Below are 24760 nucleotides of genomic sequence, written 5' to 3' on the forward strand. Positions count from 1 at the left end.
CTGCTCAGATGAGCTGTGTTCTGTGCCTTGCACCTATTGCTGCAGGAAAAGAAGGAAGCACAACTATCAACAGCAAGCAAAGAGAATCCTTTTTCTACCAGCTCTAACTGCAGGGGCTGTATATCAGGGCTAGGGTTCTCCCTCCCTAGGCTGACTGGTCAGAAGCCACAGCTGCCTTCCAGTCCATGGAGGGCAGTGCTTTCAAGGGGAAAGACAGTCCGGGCTGCTGTGGAGAGGAAAGGAGCTCCAGGAGCTGTTTTGTGTGAAGATTTTGTGGGGAGGGGCAGAGTATTGATGGAGGAGGGTGGATGCTGGGTGGTTTGTGGAGGGAAGAGTGAGTTGCATTGTGGGGATGTTTTACTTCTGGGGAAACTGTTCGGACATTGTCTCCCAGTGGTAGGGATGGACCAAAGTGTTTGGTTCAGCCCATTGAGGGGGATGAGATGGGGAAGGGTCACTGATAAGTAGGAGGGAGATGGCAAAGGGTACTTACATTTCATGCCTGCTGTTTGCATGTTTATGCCAAATGGTTTCCAGGCCAGTTGGTAGGCCAGCACAGGCAGGTCTCATTGCCCTGCAATTTCCAGTCCAATCTATGGGCTGGAAGTTGCTGCTGCTGCGGCTGGGCTGGGCTGGGCTCCAGCCCTTTGATGTGAGGGCTAACGGGCAGCAGCTGCTGCCTCCTGATTCTGTAGTAGTAGTGGTAGTAGCAGAGGTGTTCCCCAAAATCTGAGATCCAGATGGTTGCCCCATTGTGCTGGGTGCTGTATAAACACACACAAGAGACAATGACTACCCTGGTGAGTTTACATAAGAATGGCCATACTAGGTTAGACAACTGGTCCATTTAGCCCAATATCCTGTATTCCAACAGTGGCTGGTGCCAGTTGCTTCAAAGGGAATGAACAAAACAGGGTAGTTATCAAGTGATCCACCCCCTGTAGTTTGGTCAGAGCTTTAGGAACACCCATATCATGGTGTATCCCTGACCATTTTGGCTAATAGTCATTGATGGACCTATCCTACAGGAACTTATCTACCAATAATTCTTTTTTGAATTCAGTTATATTTTTTGCATTCACAACATCCCCTGGCAACAAGTTTCACAAGTTGACTGCATTATGTGAAAAAATATTTCCTTATGTTTTAAACCTGCTGCCTGTTCATTTCATTGGATGACCCCTGGTTCTTGTGTTATGAGAAAAGGTAAATAACACTTCTGTATTCACTTTCTCCATGCCAGTCATTGTATAGTCCTTTATCATATCCCCCCTCAGTCATCTCTCTTTCAAACTGAGGTCATGTGGAAGCTGTTTAATACCCCTAATAATTTTTGTTGCCCTTACTATTTCCAATTCTAATATCTTTTTTTGAGATGGGGCAGCCAGAACCGCACACAATATTAAAGGTGTGAGCATATAATGGGTTTATATAGTGGCATTATGATATTTTCTGTCTTAGTTATCTACCTCTTTCCTAATTGTTCCTAATATTGTTAGCTTTTTTGGACTGCTGCTGCACATTGACCGGATGTTTTCAGAGATCCAAGATCTTTTTCTTGAGTGGTAAAAGCTAACTTAGACTCCATCATTTTGTATGTATAGTTAGGTTTATGTTTCCCAATGTACATTACTTTGCATTTATCAACACTGAATTTCATCTCCCATTTTCTTGCCCAGTCACCCAGTTTCATGAGATCCCTTTGAAACTTCGCAGTCTGCTTTGGACTTAACTGTCTCGTCAACTCTCAACTGTGCAGAATTCTCATGAGTCAAGGCCATCTCCCTTGTAGAAAGAAACTCCTGCATCTGTCTGATGCAGCAAAACCCAGAGAAATCTCCCCTGCAGGAGAGCCTCAATGGTGAGACTTTGGATTAATGCGAGTTAGTCTGTCTGGTGTACGTGGCCTGGATGGAAGTGAAGTGGGGGCAGGGGAAAGTCAAGGCAATGGAGATTACAACCTGGATGCTGTCTAGGCAGGGCCACCATAGTACTGACCTTGCTGGAAAGGAGGATTGTGCTTGCTCCATGGCTGAGCTCTGAAAAGCCAGCTGAGTGAGCCCTTGAGAACAGGCTGAGCTCACTGCAACTGGTGCAGATCTGAGGGCAGCTTTACATGCACGCTCCTGAGGCTGCTCTGACAAAGAGCCCAAAGCAGAGTTTTCCTCATTTTCAGCAAAATGCTGACATTTCCCCTGTAGAGGATTTGAAAGGAAGGTTCTCAGGGACAGCAGAGGAGTGGAGGCACTCATTGGAATGCACTGGGGCTGATGGTCCAGTACCAGGGTATGCAATCTATGGCACACGTGCCGAAGGTGGCATGCAAGCTGATTTTCAGTGGCACTCTGACTGCCCGGGTTCTGGCCACCGGTCTGCGGGGGGCTCTGCATTTTAATTTAATTTTAAATGAAGCTTCTTAAACATTTTTAAAACCTTATTTACTTTACATACAACAATAGTTTAGTTATATATTATAGACTTATATAAAGAGACCTTCTAGAAACATTAAAATGTATGACTGGCACACGAAACCTTAAATAAGAGTGCATAAATGAAGACTTGTCACATCACTTCTGAAAGGTTGCCAACCCATGGTCCAGTACATCGCAGTGGTCAGCAGAGGGAGTCTGGAGCCAAAGGGAAACAGAAGTTGGCAGCAGAGCTGCCTCCAGAGCTAAACAGATGGAGTTACCCTGCAGTGCAGAACATGGCAGCAGCTGGCCGGCCTCTGGGAAGGCCTGGAGCCATCCTATCACTCCCTACTTATGCAGCAATTGAGTGGCCTGTGGGAGTCTAAATCTTCCTCCTCTGCCCAGGGTAGAATGGGTCACACAGGTTCAACAATGCCACTTCCAGCTCCAGCCCCACTACCCCAGATCCATGCTGTTCTATAACATTGATTCCAAAAAGGTAGAAGGAAAGGACCTCCTCAGAAGCCCCCATTTGTTTGTATATCTCATTGCAGGTGCAGGAGCAGCTCAGCCTTCAACAAACACTCTTCCAGCTCTTACAGAACATGGGAACCATCCCTGCTCCATGCAGAGGCAGTTGGGAGAACTTCATGGGCCAGGGAAGACCAACAACAAGGTTGGTTTGGGGACCTGTCCCAGTGCATGTATTGTGGCCATGGAGGAAGGTCTCTAGGCATGGCCCCAGGCCATACCTGCCTGTGGAGCAGGATACAGAGCTGGAGGCACCCCAGCACACAAAGCAATGTGAGGAAGACTCACTAGCATAGGCACCGACTTCCCCTCTTTCCAGTGAGTGCTTGACTGCCCTTCTGTCCCCAGCCCTGCCCCCACTCCACCTCTTCCATAAGGCCCCACCCCTTCCCCAAAGTCCCTGCCCCAACTCCCCCCTGCCCCGCTAATATTCTAGCTCCTTCCCAAATCCCCTCCCCAGCCCCGCCTCCTCCCGAGAACACCACGTTCCGGCTCCTCACCCCTCCACCCCCCAGCATGCTAATACTGCCAAACAGCAAATGCTGGAAGGTAGGCAGAGGGACAGGGATGCAGCACGCTCCGGGGGTGGAGGGGACTTGGCTGCTCCCTGTGGGGGCTCCAGCCCCAGAGCACTCACAGAGTTGGTACCTATGCTCGCTAGTAACCATTTAAGAGAAATGAGATTCCAGAAAACAAACAATAGGTAACGCAGTCAACCCAGGCACTAGCCCCATCACAGCCCTTCTCAGGATGACACCAGCCCTGATACCCACCTCCCCCGAGTCTGGTGTCCTGTGCCTGCTATAACATTAGCTCTCATGGGAGTCTCCAGCACCTGCACAACAACCCTACGTGGTCCCATGGATTCTGCTATGGTTACAGTGCCCAGCCCTATCAGGAGTTCATGACACTGAGCTGAGGCAGGTGCTCTTGAAGGAGGAACCAGAGGTTCATAAACTGCCAGGGGATGGGAGGTTGGAAGGGAAACTGGGTGCAAACCTGGAACAGGATTTCCAGCAGAGGAAATTTGAGAAATCCACTGAAAACTAGTTTGGGCAGAGCTCTGAGAAATATCCTGCAGGGAACAATGCTGTAGTGGCTGGGAGGTTGCCGGTTAGAGGTGAGGCGTTGTAATCTCTCTTCCCTCTCTAGCTAATCCCTGCATGGGACAATACTTGTTTTTAAAGCTAAAATGGGATTGAGCAAGGTTTGAGAACAAGCTCCCAAGTGGCTTTAGACAAAATAAAAAGCATTGGTCAGCACAGAAGAGATGACGTTTGAGCACTGGAACTGTACATGTGATGGATTAAAGCAATACTTTCTCCTGGCTGTGGTTTGTGATTTACCCCTTTGCTTTCTGTCCCTTACGGGTGAATTCACAGATGCATGCTCCTAGGTGCCTATTCAGTTTCCTTGCTCACAGCAGACTGATTGCAGCTATTACGCTGGGGACTCCTCAAAACTGAGGAATTGTTCCTTCAATATGCATCACCTTGCACTTGTCTTCACGGAGAGGTGTGGGCAATTGCCCTTTAATAAATGCTCCCCTAAGAGATGGCTGATTGACCTCCATGCTCCTCCACAGCGCTAAGCTTTTCCCCAGCCCTTAGTGTAAAAACGTCTCTACAACCTTTTTAGTTTTACATGCTGGCACTCTGGTTCTGTTTTGGTTTAGGTGGAGCCCATCCTTCTGTATATGCTCCTCCTTTTCCAAAAGATTCCCGTTCCTAAATCCCACCCTCCCAATACCATTGTCTCATCCATAGTGAGACTCTGCAGTTCTGCCTAACTGTGCAAGAAACTGGAAGCATTTCCGAATACTGCCATGGAGGTCCAGGACTTTAATCCCTTTCTTGGCAGCCTAATTTTAGCCTCCAGGACCTCCCTCACGCTAGCATAAGTGTAGGTGCACAAGAGGTACTTGGGCTTATGCCAGCATCACTTGCCTTTTATTTTCAAAAGGAAAACAGTTCAGTGCTAGTAGCAGAGACAGGACTATAGCAAGCCATGCCTAAGGTGCTGTTTTACAGAGCTACTGCATTACCCTTGCCCACTTACCTTCATTTTGGGAGAAGTTATAGGGAAAGTAAATGTAATAAGGTAAAATCTAAAAGCAACAGCCAGCTTTGCATCTTTCTTTCACTCTTCTTTACAAGAGATTCTAGGGGATGAGTTTATTGTGAGGGGAAAAAATCCTCTATAAAAATTGAGCATTGGGTTTTAATTGCAGATTTTAAGAGACCAAAGGGTAATGTGCACTGGTAAGTGAACATAACTTCTCTCAGTGCAGTGGCAAGACTCTTCCTATGCTCCCTGTAGTGAAAACTAGTCCCCAAGAAAACAGAACCACTTCCAATATCAATATGACAGGCACTGCTGTATGATCAACAACCTCAGCCCCGGACACAGAATCCAAATGAGTAAAAGAGGCAGCTATTGAGTATGTTAGGAAGTGGCAGTGAAGCTGTATTTAAACTCTCAGTGGAAAAGTGCAACCAAAGGGTATGAAGGCAGATGTGCATACAGGGGAAACCTAATAGGAACTGGAAAACATGGGCTATATACATATTTGCAACAGTAGGAATCAGTAACAAAAGGTCCTCCAGGCACTAGAATTATTTGAGAAAGAAATGTTAAGATACAATAGATAAACTTTGAAAAACAGTACAGGACTGAGGCTGCAGGTGTCCAGCTCCATTCACAGCTTTCCTTACAGCCTCTCTGGAGGTAATGCGGCTACAGTAGTCTGTAAGGCAGTGAAGCAAGACATTTCACCCATGACATACTGTGAAAGTACTAACTGTGGTGAGACTGCATTACACAGTATTAGATCAGATTCAGCAAGTCAGTTGTTATACTCATGATGTTTGGAAGATCACCTCACTCTGTATTAAAGTGCACAGTGCCAGGCTCTGGTTTAGACTAGGACATTTTGCAAATATGAAAGACAGTCCCTCTGGGCACTATTCATACATTACACATCACTGAAATAGGAAACATAACAAAACAAAATAGACTTTATTAAAATTAGGCATGTTAGCACCTCAGTGTAACCTGGAGAAAAGGAACAGTCCAGCAGTTAACCAGTCCAGCACTCCAAATAGCTGAACGTCCTGAAGTGCATTAAAATGGTAGAAAAGTACCATGACGACTATTACAACATGCACATTCTAAACACTCTCAGGCAGCTAGGAGGCACAAATAGTCTCATTTACAATATGCCAGAAAAAGAGACATTGTGCTGCCTATTGTCTTGATAGAAGTATAACTATCAAAGTGAGATCAATTGACCATGTTACATGAGTTAAATCCAACACAGTGTTGCAAGCATGTTTGCCAATCCTTCCCCCATGAAAACTTGATGCAGTTGTGACTTGCACTGAAGTTTGCACATTAGGTAGCTACAGTCTGAGCCAGGTATCAGATTGGAAAAATAAATTAAAATGAAATTATACATATTTTTAGTACATTAATAGATCTGTATCACCTACCTAGTCAACCAGCTGAGTCAATACACAAAAGTTAAGAGAACTGAACCTCTCATCATACTATCAGCTGAACCTATTGAAGTCTAGTTTAGCTGTCTGGATACTGAATGGCAACTGGGCATATTACACTCCTGTAAATCCTCCGTGCACCCTTCAGATTTAGTAATGCCAGCTATGGGGACAGAATGAACTGGACAGTTGGCCAGCTAAAAGTTAGCCAGTGCTACAAAGATTTCAGTATTTCCCAACTAAAGATGATTTTTACATTTAGAAAAGGTGTATAAAATCTAGTAAAATCTGAAGCCCAATCCACTCTAGAGTGTAATATACTCTAAATACAAGAGAAAGCTCTTAAAATCTCAAACCTGTAGTTAGTCCATTTAACTCCCTCCCCTTGGCTGAAACAAAGAGTCTGGGCATTTTCTGATGTAATTATAGGGCACGCTTTTGGTGAATTGTTCTTTCCTAAAGCGTATCACTGTTCAAATGCAAAGCATTAAATATAAGCATCAAGGTGGAGCCATTCAGGTGTATCAGACCACCAGGGGCATTGAGTTAGCAGTTTCACTGGCTTTCTAATAATTGAAAGTTACTGGAAGCAGATGCTCAGTCCAAAATGTGGAAGTGTCACCTCTCTCCCCCTACAATTTTTCTGGAGAGAGTTTTGTTCTATTGTCCATGAAAAGTGGGGGACTAACACTGTTTAGTTCCAGAGACAGTGCAAGCATCCCATATTGATGGGTTAATGCTCCTCAATCCTGGAGTAATGCCAGGATATTCCAGTTGGCGGTCTCTCCTAGTCCAAAACTAGTCCCGCCAAGTAGATTACAAGCAAGCAACAAGGATATGCGGAGTCACTGGAGACTAAACTCATTTCACTTGTGATCTAAGCCAAAATTTCAACCCAGGTCTTTGTGAAAAAGCTAGGGTTTTAAAGACCAATATGCCTTTTAGTTACATTTGAGGAGTCAAATGTGTAAGCCAATGAGACAAGCTGTAGCCACTGAATGTGAACGAGGTATGAAGCCATTATACCAGATCAGAATAATCCTTGTCAGTGTCGAGAGCATCAAGGCATCTGTAAATCTGTAACAGCTACATGTGAAATGCAAAGAGAGAGCAATGACTACACTATACAGTTGCACTCTAGTTTGAAGGGATTCATTCACAGGAGAAATGGCAGTCTCTAACGGCATCAGTAATTTACTGAAAAAGCATCATGCTGACGGGGCTTCTAAAGTTTTCTCACGTCTTTGCTTAACGAGGCCAAACCGAACACAGTTTTTCACTTCTATGGAGGACATTGCACCAGTCATGATTTTAAACATACTTTGGCAGGGAGTAGCATGACTGCTACCCAAGTTAACATTGTACCAAGCTTTGTTCAGTTCCTGATGCTCATCACCCTACATCCACTTAGTGGTAACATGGGCCCCTTCTAGAAAAGTTTTGCAAATGCTGTCACAACACAGGGACAGCTCCTGAACCAGCAGCTCTGGGAGACTTAGCACCAAGAGGGCACTGGTTGTATTTGAAGCAGTGTCACTGACACCCACCAGGACATGGGGTTGGAAATGCAGTGGGCAGCCAGCATCCCCTCCCCACTCAGGTACCCAGTGGTGCTCAGATGGGTGGAGCTGGCACAGCCAGGATGGAGAGAACAGAGACCTGGTGATGGCTCCCATGAAGAGGCTGAGTCAATGAGTTTATCCCTATGTGACCCTGCACAGGCTGCTGGGGCTTGTCCCGGGGTGGGCACCAGGGCTGTGAGCAGCAGGCTGGGCTGCCAGGACCCCACAGGCCGGGGATCTCGGGCTCTCAGAGGCCGGGCCGCTTGCGGGCCCCGGCGCTGGCGGCGTGCAGCAGCCGGTCCTTCTCGCGGATCTCCTCGCGGAGCTGGGCCTCGGCCAGGCGCAGGCGGCGGATGCTGCCCTTCATCTCCTTCATCTTCACCTGCAGCAGGGCGATGATGTCCCGCTGCTCGTTCAGCTTGCGCAGCAGCTCCTCGGCCGTGGTGCCCGAAGACAGCGAGTACGAGTGGTCCGCGGGGCCGCCCTCGGCCGCGCCCTCCTCGCCCCCCAGGCGCGCCGGCGCCTCGGGCCCCCCGAGCTCCACCTGCACCGTCAGGTCGATGGGCTTCACGTCCTCGGGGCCGGGCGGGGCCGGGCCGGGCTGCGGTTCAGCGCCGGCGGGCAGGGCCAGCAGCAGCGCGGGCGCGGCGGGCGCCGGGGCGGGGCGGGCGCGGCGCGCGCGGGCCCCCTTGCGCTCGTTGACGCCGCGCAGCGGGAAGATGGTGGGCACGCGCACCAGGTAGGACTTGCGGCCGCCCGGGAAGTGCTCGCTGCACACGCGGTGGCCCGTGGTGGGCTGGAAGGTGCTGAAGCAGCCGCTGACGCCGGCGCGCGAGACGTTCTTCAGCCAGAGGCGCCGCAGCTCGGCGTCCTTGGGGAAGGTGTAGAAGTGCAGCGCCTTGTCGCGGTGCGAGTTGTTGTAGCAGCCCGGCACGCAGCACGTGAAGCCCGGCATGGCCCCGCCGGCCGGCCGCGGCCGAGAGCGCCCCGGGAGGGACTACAGCTCCCACAAGGCCGCCGCGCCCGCCGCCTCAGCGCCGCCCGCCGCTGCGGAACCGGAACTACCCGCCCCACAGTGCAGCGCGCCGGGACCGCGCCGGACTGCGCGCCCCACAGTGCAGCGCGCCGAGTATGCGCCGGACTGCCCGCCCCACAATGCACCGCGCCGAGCCTGCTCACTCCACAGTGCACTGTGCCTGGACTGCCCGCCCCACAATGCACCGCGCCGAGTCTGCCCGCTACGCAGGGCACCGCCCCACAATGCACCGCGACAAGCCTGCGCCGGACTGCCCGCCCCACAATGCACCGCGCCGAGCCTGCTCACTCCACAGTGCACTGTGCCTGGACTGCCCGCCCCACAGTGCACCGCGCCGAGCCTGCCCGCTACGCAGGGCACCGCCCCACAATGCACCGCGACAAGCCTACGCCGGACTGCCCGCCCCACAATGCACCGCGCCGAGCCTGCCCGTTTCGCAGTGCACCGCCCCACAATGCACCACGCCGAGCCTGCTCACTCCACAGTGCACCGCGCCTGGATTGGCCGCCCCATAATGCAGCTCGCCTCGACCGCGCCGGACTCCCAGCCCCAGAATGCAGCGCGCCGGGACTGCGCTGAACTGCCCGCCCCACAGTCCCCCGTGAAGGGTCCGGCCGGGATTGCCCGCTCCACAGTGCAGAGGGCAGCGACTGCCCGATCCACAATGCCCCGGGCCTCCACAGCCCGGAAACTACCTGCCCACAGGGCACCGCGGCCATCTCGCGTCGCGCCCGCTGAGGTGGGACTGTGAAAGTACAGGAGGTAAATGCTGGTGTCACAGGTATATATACGTGCTAGAGAGAAGGGCAGGCCCAGTGGTTGGGGCACCAGCCTGGAATTTAGGAGCCCTGAGTTCAGGTCCCTGCTCTGCTGAGAGTCCCTGTGTGACACCGTGTCAGTGAAGCTCGCTGTGCCTCAGTTTCCCATCGGTAAAACGGGGATGATGTTGCACCCGCTGTGAATGCTAAATAAACGTTGTGAGCTTCTCACATACTGCAGTAATAGGATAGATTATTCCTGGGAAGTAAACATTCCACAATAAATTGGACGTACAGCACTCATGACACACCAGGCTTCTATGCAACTTGTACCTGCTGCACTGCATCGAAGGACTTCTGTCCATAACCCACACGGCACTGCAGCCCTGACCCTTCCTGTCCGGGAGCTAGGAAGGCAGCTGACCTACACAACTCACAATGCACCTGTTCTTCACGCCCCAGCCAATCAAGCTCACAGAAGCACTACAAATGCCCTCACCTTCACCCAAGCATCCTGCTCCTAGGGATGGGGCAGAGCTCCACAGGGATAAAGACAGTGAGCAACCCAATCCCGCAATATACCTTGTCCGTTCAGATCTATGCCTTCCACCACACCCGTGTTTAAGATTGTTTCCCAGAAAGTACACCTTGCCCAAACAGAACTACATTTCTCTGGAAGTACCATGTTTTTTGGAGCTGTTGGCAAGTGGAATATATCTCTGACAAAGCAACACAGAAGGTATACAAACTACTAAGTGTTTCATAGTCTTAGCATAAAGCATAGGAAAATGCAGACAAGCCTGTGCTTTGCAAAATAGTTTTTTATCATTTTCACCCATTATCTCCGTTCTGTCATTTCTAAACAGTCCTGCGCTCTGTTTGCTGAGTTACATCTGCTTGCTTTAGTAACCTAAGTGAACCTTATAGAGCTAGCACAATTATGGAAAAGAGCTGCACTCTTTTGTGGCTCACACTTTGTGAACAAGAATATTAAATAACATCATTACAAGACAACCTGTGCCCAATTTGCAAGCTTAGTAGTATAGGGTATAACTGCAGGCAGAATTTAGTACCATGGGATTAGATAGCTGTCATGAATGCAGAATTTGGCCAGCAGAATCTTTACTGTATAATGTTGATGCACTAACCACAAACTTCCTTGATTTCATGACCTCAGAGTAAGTTTGTCTGGATGGCCGTTAGAAAAAAAAGTCTATTTTCTTATAAATTCAATATGTTTTATCCCAGAGAGAGAATAAATCTCATACCATTTTTACAAGTAAACTTTGAAAAGTAGAGCCAAAAAGAATGGGAACAGAGGGAAGGACATTAGTCTACACATTAGAAATTGCAAAAAAAGCTAAAGAACATCCATTGTTACTACTATGTAAAGGACGGTGCTGGACTAAGGAGGACAAAGACAGACACATTCCATAAGGCTGGCAGGGACAAGTCCATAAGACATTGTAATAAACAAAATAGCCAATTGTGTAATTAATATTGAAGTGAGTGAGGAAGCAGTGAAGGGTCTGAGGGGGTTGATTCAGTTCAAAGAGTACTAACTCAGATGCCCAGGAATGTGCTTTAAATGTCTCTTTTAAAAACAATTGCACAGCTTTATTTCACTGTTATATAAAGCACGTAACAAAGGACAGGAAATGTCATATTATGAAGATTCACACTGGCATTATCTAAAGTGGAGCAAATGAAGGATTAGGTAGGGAAGATACATACCTTAATCTGTGTAGACCTTTAACAACTCACAGTGGAGTTCCAGAGGAGGAGTACAATGGAGTTGGTTTAATTTTTCTTAAGTAAGGATCAGCTTCCAAAACTTCGAGAAACACTGGAGCTAGGATGATCCCCATGTCCTAGCATAAAACGCCTGGGCTCGGATGTATGGTGACCCCATGGATTAACTTCCCTGCCTCTTCCTCAATGATTTCCCATACCTTTTCTTTCTACTCTTCAAAGTGAACTTGTAAAAATGGCATGAATGTGATTGTCTCTCCCAGATCAAATATATTCTATTTACAAGAAAACAAATTTGTTTTCGAAGTGCCACTCATGCAAACTTATTCACATAAGAGATCCGTGTGCAGGGCTAGAACTACCACTCCCAGCATGCACCGCGTGGCGGCAGGAACTACCATTCCCAGGGGTGGTGGGTCTGGTCGGGAATTCTCGCGAGGTTTCGCTTGAATCGGTAGGCGGGAGGGAGAGCTGCCCGGTGCCGTTGGGCAGGGCCGGCTCGCGGCGGGAATCGAACTCAGAGCTTCGCGCCTCCCGTTGGGGTGTGAGGAACCCGGCAAGCAGGTATCGGGGCCGCCACCACCAGGGTCCCCCGGGGGGAGAGTTCGCAGGGGCTCACCAGGGCCCCCCCCCGGGGAGGGGAATGTTTGTTCGGAGGGGACCCCCAGGGCCCCCCCCCCGGGGAGGGGAATGTTCGTTCGGAGGGGACCCCCAGGGCCCCCCCCGGGGAGGGGAATGTTCGTTCGGAGGGGACCCCCAGGGCCCCCCCCGGGGAGGGGAATGTTCGTTCGGAGGGGACCCCCCGGCCCCCCCCCGGGGAGGGGAATGTTCGTTCGGAGGGGACCCCCAGGCCCCCCCCCGGGGAGGGGAATGTTTGTTCGGAGGGGACCCCCAGGCCCCCCCCCCGGGGAGGGGAATGTTTGTTCGGAGGGGACCCCCAGGGCCCCCCGCCCGGGGAGGGGAATGTTTGTTCGGAGGGGACCCCCAGGGCCCCCCCCCGGGGAGGGGAATGTTTGTTCGGAGGGCCCCCCGCCCGGGGAGGGGAATGTTTGTTCGGAGGGCCCCCCGCCCGGGGAGGGGAATGTTTGTTCGGAGGGGACCCCGCCCGGGGAGGGGAATGTTTGTTCGGAGGGGGGCCCCCGGGGGCCCCCCCGCCCGGGGAGGGGAATGTTTGTTCGGAGGGGGGCCCCCTGGGGGGGGCTCTGAGGGAACCACTAGTGCCCAGGAGGGGGCTCTGTCCCCAGGCTCAGCTGTGGGGGTGGAAGGCATTCTGAGGGGGCACCTGGGCCCGGTGGCAAAGACCCATCTGCTGTGTAAGGCTGTGCCCCACTGCTCTGTCCAGCTTTTTACTCCCTTTGTCTATTGCAGCTTGTAGAGCCAGCATCAGTTTTCCCGGCCCCCCGCCCCTTTGAGGCAGTGCTTCCATAATACCACACCAACGTGGGTCTGTCCCCACCCTGCTAACTGAACAGAGTGTGCTTGGCTTTGTTTTTGTAGCATGCCTGACACCAGGGCTTCCCCCAGGACCAGGAGCTCTACCGGAGTCACTCAGGACTCCAGGGCAGCATCTCCCTCGATGGCCCTGCGCCATAAAATGAAAGAGAGGGTCCGGCAGTCCGTGGGGAGAAAGGTACTATTTGCTTCTCTGATGTTTTGATATCACCTTAGGATTGTCTGGACTCTGAACCTATAAGTACCTACATCGAAAACAAAAATGTGGTGATAAAGCAATCTTCAGTCTAGCAGACAAAGATATAACAAAATCCAATGTCTGGAAGAAGTTAAACAAATTCACACTTGAAATAAAGTGTAGATTTTTACCTGTGAGAGTAATTATTTATTGGAACAAGTTACCAAGGATAGTGGTGGATTCTCCACTATTGGAAACTTTTTAAATTAAGATTTGATCTCTTTCTACAGGATCTGCTCTAGTTCAAGCAGGAATTAATTCTGGGAAGTTCTATGCCTGTGTTAAACAGGAGGTCAGACTAGGTGATCATAATGCTCCCTTGTAACCTTAGAATCTGTACAACGGAGCATAACTGAGTTCACACACTGGAGCTATAAGACATAAGTCTGTTTGCCTGCCAGGTGGTGGACTGTCTGGTTTTTAATGCAAGTTGTTAAATGGTTTAAATGAGTGCAGGTGATTTGAAACGGGTTTTCAGCTCTCTCCTGTTTTTTTCAGTAGGAGACTGATCAGTCACACCAGCTAAGCAGTTTTTCTCTTTCCAAGATACATTATCTGATAGAAACACAGTTCTGGTTGTGCAATACTCTTTTTCCAGCAATAAAAACTCAACTACTTGATGATGCTGCTGCTGCATCACTTTCTTTGGTAAGGGCAGAGTTCTTCAGTCTCTGCTCTGCAGATCTGCTCTCAAATATTCTGCCCTCCTTCTTCTTCTTCTTCTTATTTCCACTGTGCTAGCACACAGAAATCAGGATCCCACTATGGTAGGTCCTGTACAAACATAATGAGATGATCCCTGCCCTGAACAGCTTACAGTGTCTAAGGCAAGAGATAACAACTGGGTACGGCATACAGATGGCAGAGCAGAAGGAAACAATGGTTTTTGTAAATTATTAACTAGTAAATGCTGGAGAGGCAGGAACTCAACCAAAAAAAAGTAAGTTCTACGTGCCTGGATCTTCCCAATTTCACACGGCTAAGGAGAACAAAATACTTGAATCCATCATGTGGATTGGAGAGCAACAGTTTTGGTCTCACTTAGCTGTTCAGCTTGGTTGTGCTCTTTTATTTTTCAGATATGGCTTTTTGGGGGATGGGGATGTGGGGGAGGTGGCTCATGAAACTAGGACGCCCATTCATAATTAGAGCCATGCATAATGTCTGTTTATGTCTCTTCAGTGCTTTACCATGATGATGGGCTGTCTTCAGTCCTAAAGTGAAATGCAGACACTGCTGAAGAGCAAATGGAGGACAGTATTTTTTGGGAACCAAAGAGATAGATACCAGGATCTCTGCTCTGAGGAAAATAGACTCATAGGTCAGAAGGGACCAACATGATCATCTAGCCTGACCTCCTGCACAAGGCAGGCCACAGAACCCCACCCATCCAATTTTATAACAACCCCTAACCCAGGACCGAGTTATTGAAATCCTCAAAATTGGTTTGAAGACCTCAAGCTGCAGAGAATCCACCAGCAAGCGACCCGTGCCCCACACTGCAGGGGAAGGCGAAAAACCTCCAGGGCCCCTGCCAATCCGCCCTGGAGGAAAATTCCTTCCCGACCCCAAATATGGCGATCAGCTAAACCCTGAGCACGTGGGCAAGACTCACCAGCCAGCACCCAAGAAGGAATTCTCTGCAGTAACTCAGTTCCCATCCCATCCAACATCTCCCCGCAGACCATTGAGCAGACCTATCTGGTGGTAATCCAAGATCAATTGCCCAAATTAACGATCCTATCATAACATCCCCTCCATATACTTATCAAGCTTTGTCTTAAAGCCAGAAAAGTCTTTTGCTCCCACTACTTCCCTCGGAAGGCTGTTCCAGAACTTCACTCCCCTAATGGTTAGAAACCTTCGTCTAATTTCAAGTCTAAACTTCCTAATATTCAATTTATACCCATTCATCCTCGTGCCTACATTAGTACTAAACTTAAATAATTCCTCTCCCTCCCTAACGTTAACCCCCCTGATATATTTATATAGAGCAAGCATATCCCCCCGCAGCCTTCTTTTGGCCAGGCTAAACAAGCCAAGCTCTTTGAGCCTCCTTTCATAAGGCAGTTTTTCCATTCCTCGGATCATCCTTGTAGCCCGTCTCTGAACCTGTTCCAGTTTGAATTCATCCTTCTTGAACATGGGACACCAGAACTGCACACAGTATTCCAGATGGGGTCTCACCAACGCCTTATATAACGGTACTAACACCTCCTTATCCTTGCAGGAAATACCCCGCCTGATGCATCCCAAAATCGCATTTGCTTTTTTAACAGCCGTATCACATTGGCGACTCATAGTCATCCTGCTATCAACCAGTACCCCAAGGTCCTTCTCCTCCTCCGTCGCTTCCAACTGATGCGCCCCCAACGTATATCCAAAATGCTTATTATTAATTCCTAAGTGCATGACCTTGCACTTTTCACTATTGTATTTCATCCTATTTCTATTACTCCAGTTTACAAGGTGGTTCAGATCTTCCTGAATAGTATCCCTCTCCTTCTCCGTGTTAGCAATACCCCCCAGCTTTGTGTCATCCGCAAACTTTATTAGCACATTCCCGCTCTTTGTGCCAAGGTCAGTAATAAAAAGGTTAAATAAGATCGGTCCCAAGACCGATCCTTGAGGGACTCCACTAGTGACCTCCTTCCAGCCTGACAGTTCACCTTTCAATACGACCCGCTGGAGTCTCCCCTTTAACCAGTTCCTTATCCACCTTACAACTTTCATATTCATCCCCATCTTTTCCAATTTAACTAACAGTTCCCCATGCGGAACCGTGTCGAACGCCTTACTGAAATCTAGGTAAATTATATCTACCGGATTTCCTTTATCTAAGTAATCCGTCACCTTCTCAAAGAAGGAGATCAGATTGGTTTGACACGATCTACCTTTAGTAAATCCGTGTTGCAATTCGTCCCAATTACCATTGACCTCTATGTCCTTAACTACTTTCTCCCTTAAAATTTTTTCAAAGACCTTACATACTACAGACGTCAAGCTAACAGGCCTATAATTACCCGGATCACTTTTATTCCCTTTCTTAAAAATAGGAACTACATTAGCAATCCTCCAGTCATACTGCACAACCCCCGAGTTTATCGATTGCTTAAAAATTCTCGCTAACGGGCTCGCAATTTCACGCGCCAGTTCCTTTAATATCCTCGGATGGAGATTGTCCGGGCCCTCTGACTTTGTCCCATTGAGCTGTTCAAGTACGGCCTCTACCTCAGTTGCGGTAATATCCACTTCCATATCCACATTCCCGTTTATCATCCCTCCATCATCGCTAGATTCCTCACTAGTCTTATTAAAAACTGAGGCAAAGTACTTGTTTAGATGTTGGGCCATGCCTAGGTTATCCTTAACCTCCATTCCATCCTCAGTGTATAGCGGCCCCACTTCTTCTTTCTTTGTTTTCTTCTTATTTATGTGGCTGTAGAACCTTTTACTATTGGTTTTGATTCCCTTTGCAAGGTCCAGTTCAATGCGGCTTTTAGCCTTCCTCACTTTATCCCTACATGTTCTGACCTCACCAAGGTAGCTTTCCTTACTGATCCCGCCTTTCTTCCACTCCCTGTAAGCTTTCTGCTTTTGTCTAATCCCCTCTCTGAGTTGCTTGCTCATCCAGTTTGGCCTACAACTCCTGCCCATGGTTTTTTTCCCCTTTCTTGGGATGCAGGCTTCCGACAGTCTCCGCAGCTGCGACTTAAAGTAATTCCAGGCCTCCTCCGCATTTAAATCCACTAATTCCTCCGTCCAATCCACTTCCCTAACTAATTTCCTTAACTCTTTAAAATTAGCCCTCGAGAAGTCGAAAACCCTAATCCCAGATCTACATTTGTTTATCCTTCCATCTAGTTTGAACTGAATCAGCTCATGATCACTCGAACCAAGGTTGTCCCCTACCACCATTTCTTCTACGAGGTCCTCACTGCTCGCCAACACCAAATCTAAAATGGCATCCCCTCTCGTAGGTACTTCAACTACTTGATGAAGAAATCCATCCGCTATCACATCCAGGAAAATCTGACCCCTATTATTCTTGCAAGCACTCCATACAATTGTGTGGTTGGAGGTTTTAGCTAGATTAACTCTCACCAGAAGATATGTTGTTAACACTTTTGCTTCTAAGGTTCAGGTTTGTTGGTGAAAATGAGAGCTTGAATTGGCTGTCTTTTATTTCTCCTCTAGCACTTTTCTGATCCAAGGAGGCAAAGCATTTCTGACAAAACCTCCCTGCCAAAGAAGACACCAGCTATTCTCCCTGATCTTGATAATGATACGCCAAGGGTGGTGCTCAGAAGAATCATCCAGACCCGTAAGTCGAAAATCCTTCTCAGGCAGCAGTGAAACAATTCTTTAAAGGATCTGGGGAGTGGGAATTGGTTTGTAATCTTTGATTACTCTGTTTTGCAGAGGAGGAATTCAGACCGTTTTGTGATTCCCTTATACAAAAAGATAGGCATTAGTGTATTGCAGCTGAAAGTGTCATGCTAGAAGTGTTCACTTTCAAGATATTGTGTTTCACCTTTGCAAACATGGCAGAGAATTTCTGCCACTCTATCTTCTAGTATTAGAACCACTGGACACGCATAGAAATGGTGCCTTAGCCTTTACGGCTACACTAGAATTTTCTAAAAAAAAATTAAGACTGTCAAGCAATTAAAAAAAATAATCATGATGCATCACCCAATTAATAATAGAATACCATTTATTTAAATATTTTTTTGGATTTTTTTACATTTTCAAATATATTGATTTCAGTTACAACACAAAATACAAAGTATGCAGTGCTCACTTTGTAATTTTATTACAAATATTTGCACTTTAAAAAAGAAACAAAAAAAAATAGTATTTTTCAATTCACCTAATACAAGTACCGTAGTGTGATCTCTTTATCATGAAAGTTGAACTTACAAACGTAGAATTACATTAAAAAAAAAACTGCACTCAAAGATAAAACAATGCAAAACTTTAGAGCCTACAAGTTCACTCAGTCTTACTACTTGTTCAGCCAATCACTCAGACAAACAAGTTTGTTTACATTTGCAGGAGATAATGCTGCCTGCTTCTTGTTTACCATGTCACCTGAAAGTGAGAACAGGTGTCTGCATGACACTTTTGTAGCTGGTGTTGCAAGGTATTTACGTGTCAGATGTGCTAAAGAGTCATGTGTCCCTTCATGCTTTGCCCACCATTCCAGAGAACATGCTTCCATGCTGATAATGGGTTCTGTGTGATAGCAATGCAAAGCAGTACAGACTGATGCATGTTCATTTTCATCATCTGAGTCAGATGGTTGATCTTCTTTTTTGGTGGTTTGGGTTCTGTAGTTTTCACATCGGACTGTGCTCTTTTAAGACTTCTGAAAACACGCTACACACCTCTTCCCTCTCAGATTTTGGAAAGCACTTCAGATTCTTACACTTTGGGTCGAGTGCTGTACCTGTCTTTAGAAATCTCACATTGGTACTTTCTTTGCATTTTGTCAAATCTGCAGTGAAAGTGTTCTTAAATCGAACAACGTGTGCTGTGCTGTCATCTAAGACTTCCATAATACAAAATATATGGCAGAATGCAAGTTAAACTGAGCAGGAGACATACAATTCTCCCCCAAGGAGTTCAGTCACACATTTAATTAATGCATTATTTTTTTAGCAAGCGTAATCAGCATGGAAGCATGTCCTCTGGAATGGTGGCTGAAGCATAAAGGGGCATATGAATGTTTAACATACCTGGCATGTAAATACCTAGCAATGTGTCGGCTGCAAGAGTGCCATGGGAACACCTGTTCTCATTTTCAGGTGACATTGCAAATAAGAAGCAGGCAGCATTATCTCCTGTAAATGTAAACAAACTTGTTTTTGTCTTAGTGATTGGTTGAACAGGAAGCAGGACTGAGTGGACTTGTAGGCTCTAAAGTTTTACATTGTTTTGTTTTTGAGTGCAGTTATGTAACAAAAAATCTACATTTGTAAGTTGCACTTCACTTCAGTACTTGTATTAGGTGAATTGAAATACTATTTCTTTATCATTTTTACAGTGGAAATACTAGAAATAAAAATAATAGTATAAAGTGAGCACTATACACTTTGTATTCTGTGTTGGAAATTGAAATCAAATATCTGAAAATGTAGGAAAAACATCCATAATATGTAATAAATGTCAATTGGTATTCTATTGTTTAACTGCAATTAAAACTGTGATTGATGTTTTTAATCGCGTGAGTTAACTGCGATTAATCGACAGCCCTACACATTTTCCACTACTGTCAACTGCTGCCTGATTATTTTTTTTTAATGCTACTAATCCTAATGAAACCTAGCCAGTAGAAAGCCTTGCTGCAAAATTAATTGTGAGCTCACCGTGGAGTATGCAGGTCTCACTTGGGGATAACCGATTTGGCATCTATTATCCTGCCTCCACTGTGGCATCATAGGCAGTGAATAAATATTTCATCTTAGTTCAGAAATAGGAAGAAGTTAACCTGACGGAGGAGTGGGGTAGCCATCATTTCACTGCCATATTAACTTTGTTTCCACAAATTAAACTAGTAAGAGAGTACTCTCTGTTGACAGAGCCACAAGTTTCCCCTCTGGTTCCTAAAATGAGTGAGACCAAAGAACCTGAAGAGCCTGGATCACAGCCTCCATCTGAGAGAATTTCCAGTGGGTAAGTAGTTTCCTGTCAACTTGTTAAGTATGTACAGAGTTCCAGCTTCTGGTGTGGGGGGGAACCAGGGTTTCTTGACCTGATCTGATTTTAAATGGCCGGAGTTTCAATGTGCTGCACAAACGCTTCCAAAATATTGGTGTAAATGTCTTCAATACATTAGCCTTAAATCCCTGGAGATGTGAATCTTTAGAATAAAAGTAGAAAAGATATGGGAGAAAAGGGGCTTTCCCATCCCAGTACAGTATAACTTATTGACATGTTTTATTTCTTCATTTCCTTATTACTTAGTTAGTTTGTGTCTGGGAATTTGCCTAGAACGTGTCAGTAGTGATCATGAAGGTCTCACATAGACTGACCAAAAAAAAAAAAATCTCCTTGCAAGTTGCATTTTCACTTTGGGCCAGAGTGGCTCAGGGGGTGCTCATCCTGCACAGGGTAGGAAGTTCTAAAAGATCACCTGGTGCCTGGCAATGGCATGTGGTAGCTGAAGGTTTTAAATGCACATGACTGCTTGAAAGAGAGGTGGACTGGTTTGAATCAGGAGACCTAAACCGCCTCTTTTGTTCCTGTTTTTCTCCTGGGTTAGCTGGTATGAGGCTAAAACATGTTCAGACGATTAGCTGTCTGCTTATCCAGATGCCTCATCTTAACATTAGGTATAATTTTATACTTCTAACTTAGACATTAATGTAGTCACAAAAAAATCTTTATTTACATATAAATAAAAATGCCTTTTTCAGCTCTAGATATAATAAAAAATACCCAACCGTTAACTGACTGCTAACTGTTCCTGTTCAGAATGAAAAGGATACAATCATCTTACAAACTTCATTTCTTTCTGAAAGCTTTTTACATATTGTTACAAGAAACAGCTAAGATCGCTGCAACTGGTTGATAAGGGAGAAAATACATTTGTGCCTTTGACAGCATTTTGTGTTTAGTTACTTCCATAGTTTCCCTTGTATATTCATTTCCCCCAGTTCGCGTGACTTATTCACAAAACAGGGAAACTGTTTAAAAAATGAAAATGTAATTGCAAAACCACAAAAATTGGCAGAGGAGTTGGACAGCTATAGTTCTAGGAACTGCTAACTATTCTCCTAAAATAAACACATTTAGGCTTGTGATTCCAGGATGCAGGCTGAAATGAACTCTTCAATAAGTAACTGCTAGACAGTGGATTGCTTCTGACGTTTGTAACTATATAGTAACAAAACCATTGTATCTGGGCACTGATGCTAAATGCAATCTGAGAAGATTACTTACTATGCTGATTAAGCAAATCGTGACTTCTAGGGTGTTTTACCCCCCACAATCAGTCATGGTCTCTAACCTACTTAGCAAACTTTCTCCATCTACTTTTGTAAACTTGACTGTATTCACAATGTAGTGGAAAATGGAGGAGTGATTTAAGGTTGTTAAAGAGACAGGGTGGGTGAGGTAATATCTTTTATTGGGTCAACTTTTGTTGGTGAGAGAGACCAGCTTTTGAGCTTACACAGACCTGTCGTTAATTGTTACTGCAGAGTAAAGAATATTTTGCTCAAAATAATGACTCAGTGACTGTTTCCATTTTTTCTATACATCTGTGAATTTTCTTGCAATGACAAATAACCTACCCGCAGCGGGGTGGTTACCCTGCTCCTACCCAGAAGGGCTTAAAACAGCCCTGGGGGAGGGCTGTGGCAGGGAAAGAAGCTAATAGGCTGATTGGGCTGGGCCACACCCCAGTCAGGACTCAGCTAGCCCTATATAAGAGGCTGGGAGCCAGGAGCTCAACAGTCTCCTCTAGCGGTCAAGGGAGATGGGCCTGGCTGCTGGGGAGCTAGAGAAGGTACCTGGAGTGGAGCAGGGCTGGGGGAAGGCCAAGGGAGCTCTGGCCTGGAAACCCCTCAGGCTGCAGCCTAATATAAGGCCAAACAGGTACTGGGATTGCAGGGGACGGCCCAAGGCTACGCAGAGGCAGCAGGTCCAAACCCTGCTTGCCAATGATGAGTGGCTTTTACACTGCAGTCTGCCCCAGTGAGCGGGGGCTAGATGGTGACTGGCAGTAGCCCACAACTGAGGCAAGGTGGAGATAGAGAGTTGAGGGTTTCCCAGGGAGAGGAGACCCATAGAGACTGGTGGGGGTATTGCTAGGGGGCAGCACCCCAAAGAAAAGGGGCACTGGGTCCAGGAGGGACACAGGGGCCACCAGCCTGCAGAAGGAGTTTTGAGGGCTGAATGAGCTAATTCCCTGAGACGACCAGCAGGAGGCGCCACAGGGGTGAGTCCCACACTGCTACACTACCTTAAAGGTGACCTGCAGAGTATTTTTGAGCAAGTGGGTCTGTACACCTTTTTCTTTCTTTACAATGGAGAAGGAAAGCATGAGAAGGCTTTTCTTTCCCTGGTTTTGATGGTGGAGTTCTTGGAAGTCTCAGACAATGTCTGTTGTCAGCTCTTATATCTTAACCAAAGGGAAGGAGTTGTTGGATCTTTAAGAGACTTCCTTCATCGAGATTAAATAGTTGTAAACAAAGTTTTAAGTTGTCTGGCTAAAATATCCCTTCTGTCCATTGCTTGGCTTTTGTTTTCTTAGCACTTGTGTTCCTGTTTTTCCAGTTGCCCTACAGCCTTCCAAAGCAGTTGTGAAAAACAAGCAGATGCTTCTTTTCTGACCAGTCTTTTGGTTTTTTCCTGTCATAAAGAAGCAAAAAAGGACATCAGCCCATTTTTTTTCTTCTTTGCAGGTGTCTTTTAATAATAATAATGCTTGCCTTAAACTTGTAACAAAAGCAGTGAAAAACAGATGCACTTCTGACCTTCCCCAGCAGATGTCACTGTGGGGGAGAACACATGGAAATGTTAATGAATTACAACTCAATGGTGCAGGCACTTTTCTTCTGTCAGGGGATGCCAAACTACACGTCTGGCAAGCCTGCTGTTCCCCACTGAGGAGTAACCTACTGACTGATCTCCAGTGCCACTGGCCTAGGTGCAAAGGGCTGAGAAGCAGGTGCAGCAGGGCCCAAAGGAGCATTCTACTGTCTGTAGCCATGGAGCTCTGCAGATCCAACACCCTGTAACATGGTGGGGATGGGCATTGTACTGGAATAAGATTGTTGAGGCAGCAAGATCTTCAGCAATGTTGGGATTTGAACTGTTTCCACCCCCTGAGATCCTCTCCACCATCACCGCATTGCCCCTCCCCCAGCTCAGCTTCACCTTGCTCTTTTCCCCACTCTGTTAACATCTCCCCTCAAGCTTCTCTGCCCCTTTGCATCCCCCTCCCCCAACAATGGAAGTCTGAGTCTGACTGCTAGGTCTACCTGGAACTCCAAAGCCCACGTGGCTGCACAACCATCTCCCCTGATCTTTCCTCCATTGCCTCGCAGGCTTCCAATTCCCCCAGCCCTGCCCATTCTCTGCCTAGCATTCAGCTGACTGTCTGTTCTTCCCATCACTCAAAGGGTCAGCACTGCCCCCCACTTCCCCCAGTCCGCCCTCTGCAGCAGGTTTGAGTCAAGCTTTGCTCTTACATGGGAGGGCTCTTGCCAGCATGGAGGGGTAAAATAGGGCAATTTTTTTTTTTTTTTTTTTTTACATCTTCTTTCTGCTCCTGGCCCAAGTCCCTGACTAGAGGAGCATCTTTCTCCTGTTCTCCTATATTCAAGCATCCTTTATGATGTTTCGTGATAACTCCTTCCTGTTTACGAAGCAGTACAGCGATATATGTTCATTGCCGTCTCTTGTTCTTATGGGGGGAGAACTGTGAAACTGGGTTGAGTCTGATCTGATCCTTCATTTTTGCCTCAGTTCACAGAACCCTTCATTGAAAACATGTGTTTAGATCTCTCTTGCTTTCCTCTTTGAAATCTGCTTTGGCTGGTAAAACAAGTGAGTGGCACCTTCTTGTATTTGCTGAGCCCATCTTTGCTTAGTTCCTCATTTCTGCTGCTCCAGAAGGTAGGAAACAGAAATGAATGTTGTTGCTGCTACAGCACAGGGGCAAGTCTTGGAGAGCTGACCGTATCTGGACGATAACACTAGAACGTTGGCCTACACTAAAACCTTGGCTTGTTTGTTTTGGTAGCCTGGAAATGCACCTGCCAGACTTTGTTCCTGAGGGCACAGTCATCACTGCATTACACATGAGTAGGAAGAAAAAGAAGTTCAGCATTTCTGAGTTTGAGAGAGGAGCAGATGAGCGACTTCCTCGAAATCTTGGTAAGGCAGAATCAGGGATCTCCTTGCTTGACTCTGTACTCCAGAGTTTTCAGGGAGCTTCAAAAGAGCTTTCTTGAACTCCACAGCTGCAGTAGGTCAGCTCTGAACAGCTTCTCTGTTCAGCAGTTCTGCACCGGGAAGTGGTTTGTGTTGTAAGTACAAAAGGGGCACTCTGGAGGTGGGCCAAAGGCCATCTCTTTAGATTAAAAATAAACATTGTTGAGCTACTAAAACCACCCAAGTTACAAGTAACTGGCTCCTCCATTTGTGACTTTCAGGATGGCTTTCCAAGTTGGTGGTATTCCACTTTGAATTCTAAATTTTAGCTTAACAAAGAGAATCATAGAATATCAGGATTGGAAGGGACCTCAGGAGGTCATCTAGTCCAACCCCCCGCTCAAAGCAGGACCAATCCCCAGATGGATTTTTGCCTCAGATCCCTCAAATGGCCCCCTCAAGGATTGAGCTCACAACTCTGGGTTTAGCCGGCCAATGCTCAAACCACTGAGCTATCCCTCCCCTGTTAAGGTTAAGAGGCAACTTGATTACAGTCTAGAAGTACCTAAGTGGGGAACAGCAGTTTTATAATAGAGGGCTCTTCAATCCAGGGGTCGGGAGCCTTTCGGAAGCGGT

General features: G+C 47.0%; 2 protein-coding genes and 1 long non-coding RNA gene across 7 annotated transcripts in view; 2 read left to right on the forward strand and 1 right to left on the reverse strand.

Annotated features, from left to right (window-relative positions):
* Positions 1 to 1549: 1549 nt before the first annotated feature.
* On the forward strand, positions 1550 to 4269 carry LOC127034060 (uncharacterized). Its single transcript, XR_007769279.1, has 2 exons — positions 1550 to 1861; positions 2966 to 4269. It is a non-coding gene; the product is annotated as an uncharacterized LOC127034060 (long non-coding RNA).
* A 1663-nt stretch (positions 4270 to 5932) lies between these two features.
* THAP11 (THAP domain containing 11) lies at positions 5933 to 9019 on the reverse strand. Its single transcript, XM_050922463.1, has one exon. The coding sequence runs from the start codon at positions 8954 to 8956 to the stop codon at positions 8249 to 8251; it is 708 nt and encodes a 235-aa protein (XP_050778420.1). The 5' UTR covers positions 8957 to 9019; the 3' UTR covers positions 5933 to 8248.
* Positions 9020 to 10365: 1346 nt separating this feature from the next.
* The window catches only part of CENPT (centromere protein T), a 42213-nt gene continuing 27818 nt past the window's right edge, over positions 10366 to 24760 (forward strand). For 4 of the 5 annotated variants that reach the window (XM_050922383.1, XM_050922384.1, XM_050922387.1 and 1 more), the window contains exons 1-5: positions 10366 to 10534; positions 13045 to 13177; positions 17435 to 17561; positions 19822 to 19915; positions 23994 to 24127. In XM_050922383.1, the coding sequence (XP_050778340.1) occupies positions 10395 to 10534; positions 13045 to 13177; positions 17435 to 17561; positions 19822 to 19915; positions 23994 to 24127 (628 nt within the window). In that variant the 5' untranslated portion in view covers positions 10366 to 10394. Of the gene's footprint in view, positions 10535 to 11998; positions 12112 to 13044; positions 13178 to 17434; positions 17562 to 19821; positions 19916 to 23993; positions 24128 to 24760 lie in introns of those variants that run through there. The other variant, XM_050922386.1, reaches the window with a different exon arrangement.

This window comes from Gopherus flavomarginatus, chromosome 14 (genome assembly GCF_025201925.1).
Source record: "Gopherus flavomarginatus isolate rGopFla2 chromosome 14, rGopFla2.mat.asm, whole genome shotgun sequence".
Lineage (NCBI taxonomy): Eukaryota > Metazoa > Chordata > Testudines > Testudinidae > Gopherus > Gopherus flavomarginatus.

Excerpts from the sequence above, each read along its gene's own strand:
- THAP11 (XM_050922463.1), bottom strand. The coding sequence starts at position 8,956 with ATGCCGGGCTTCACGTGCTGCGTGCCGGGCTGCTACAACAACTCGCAC.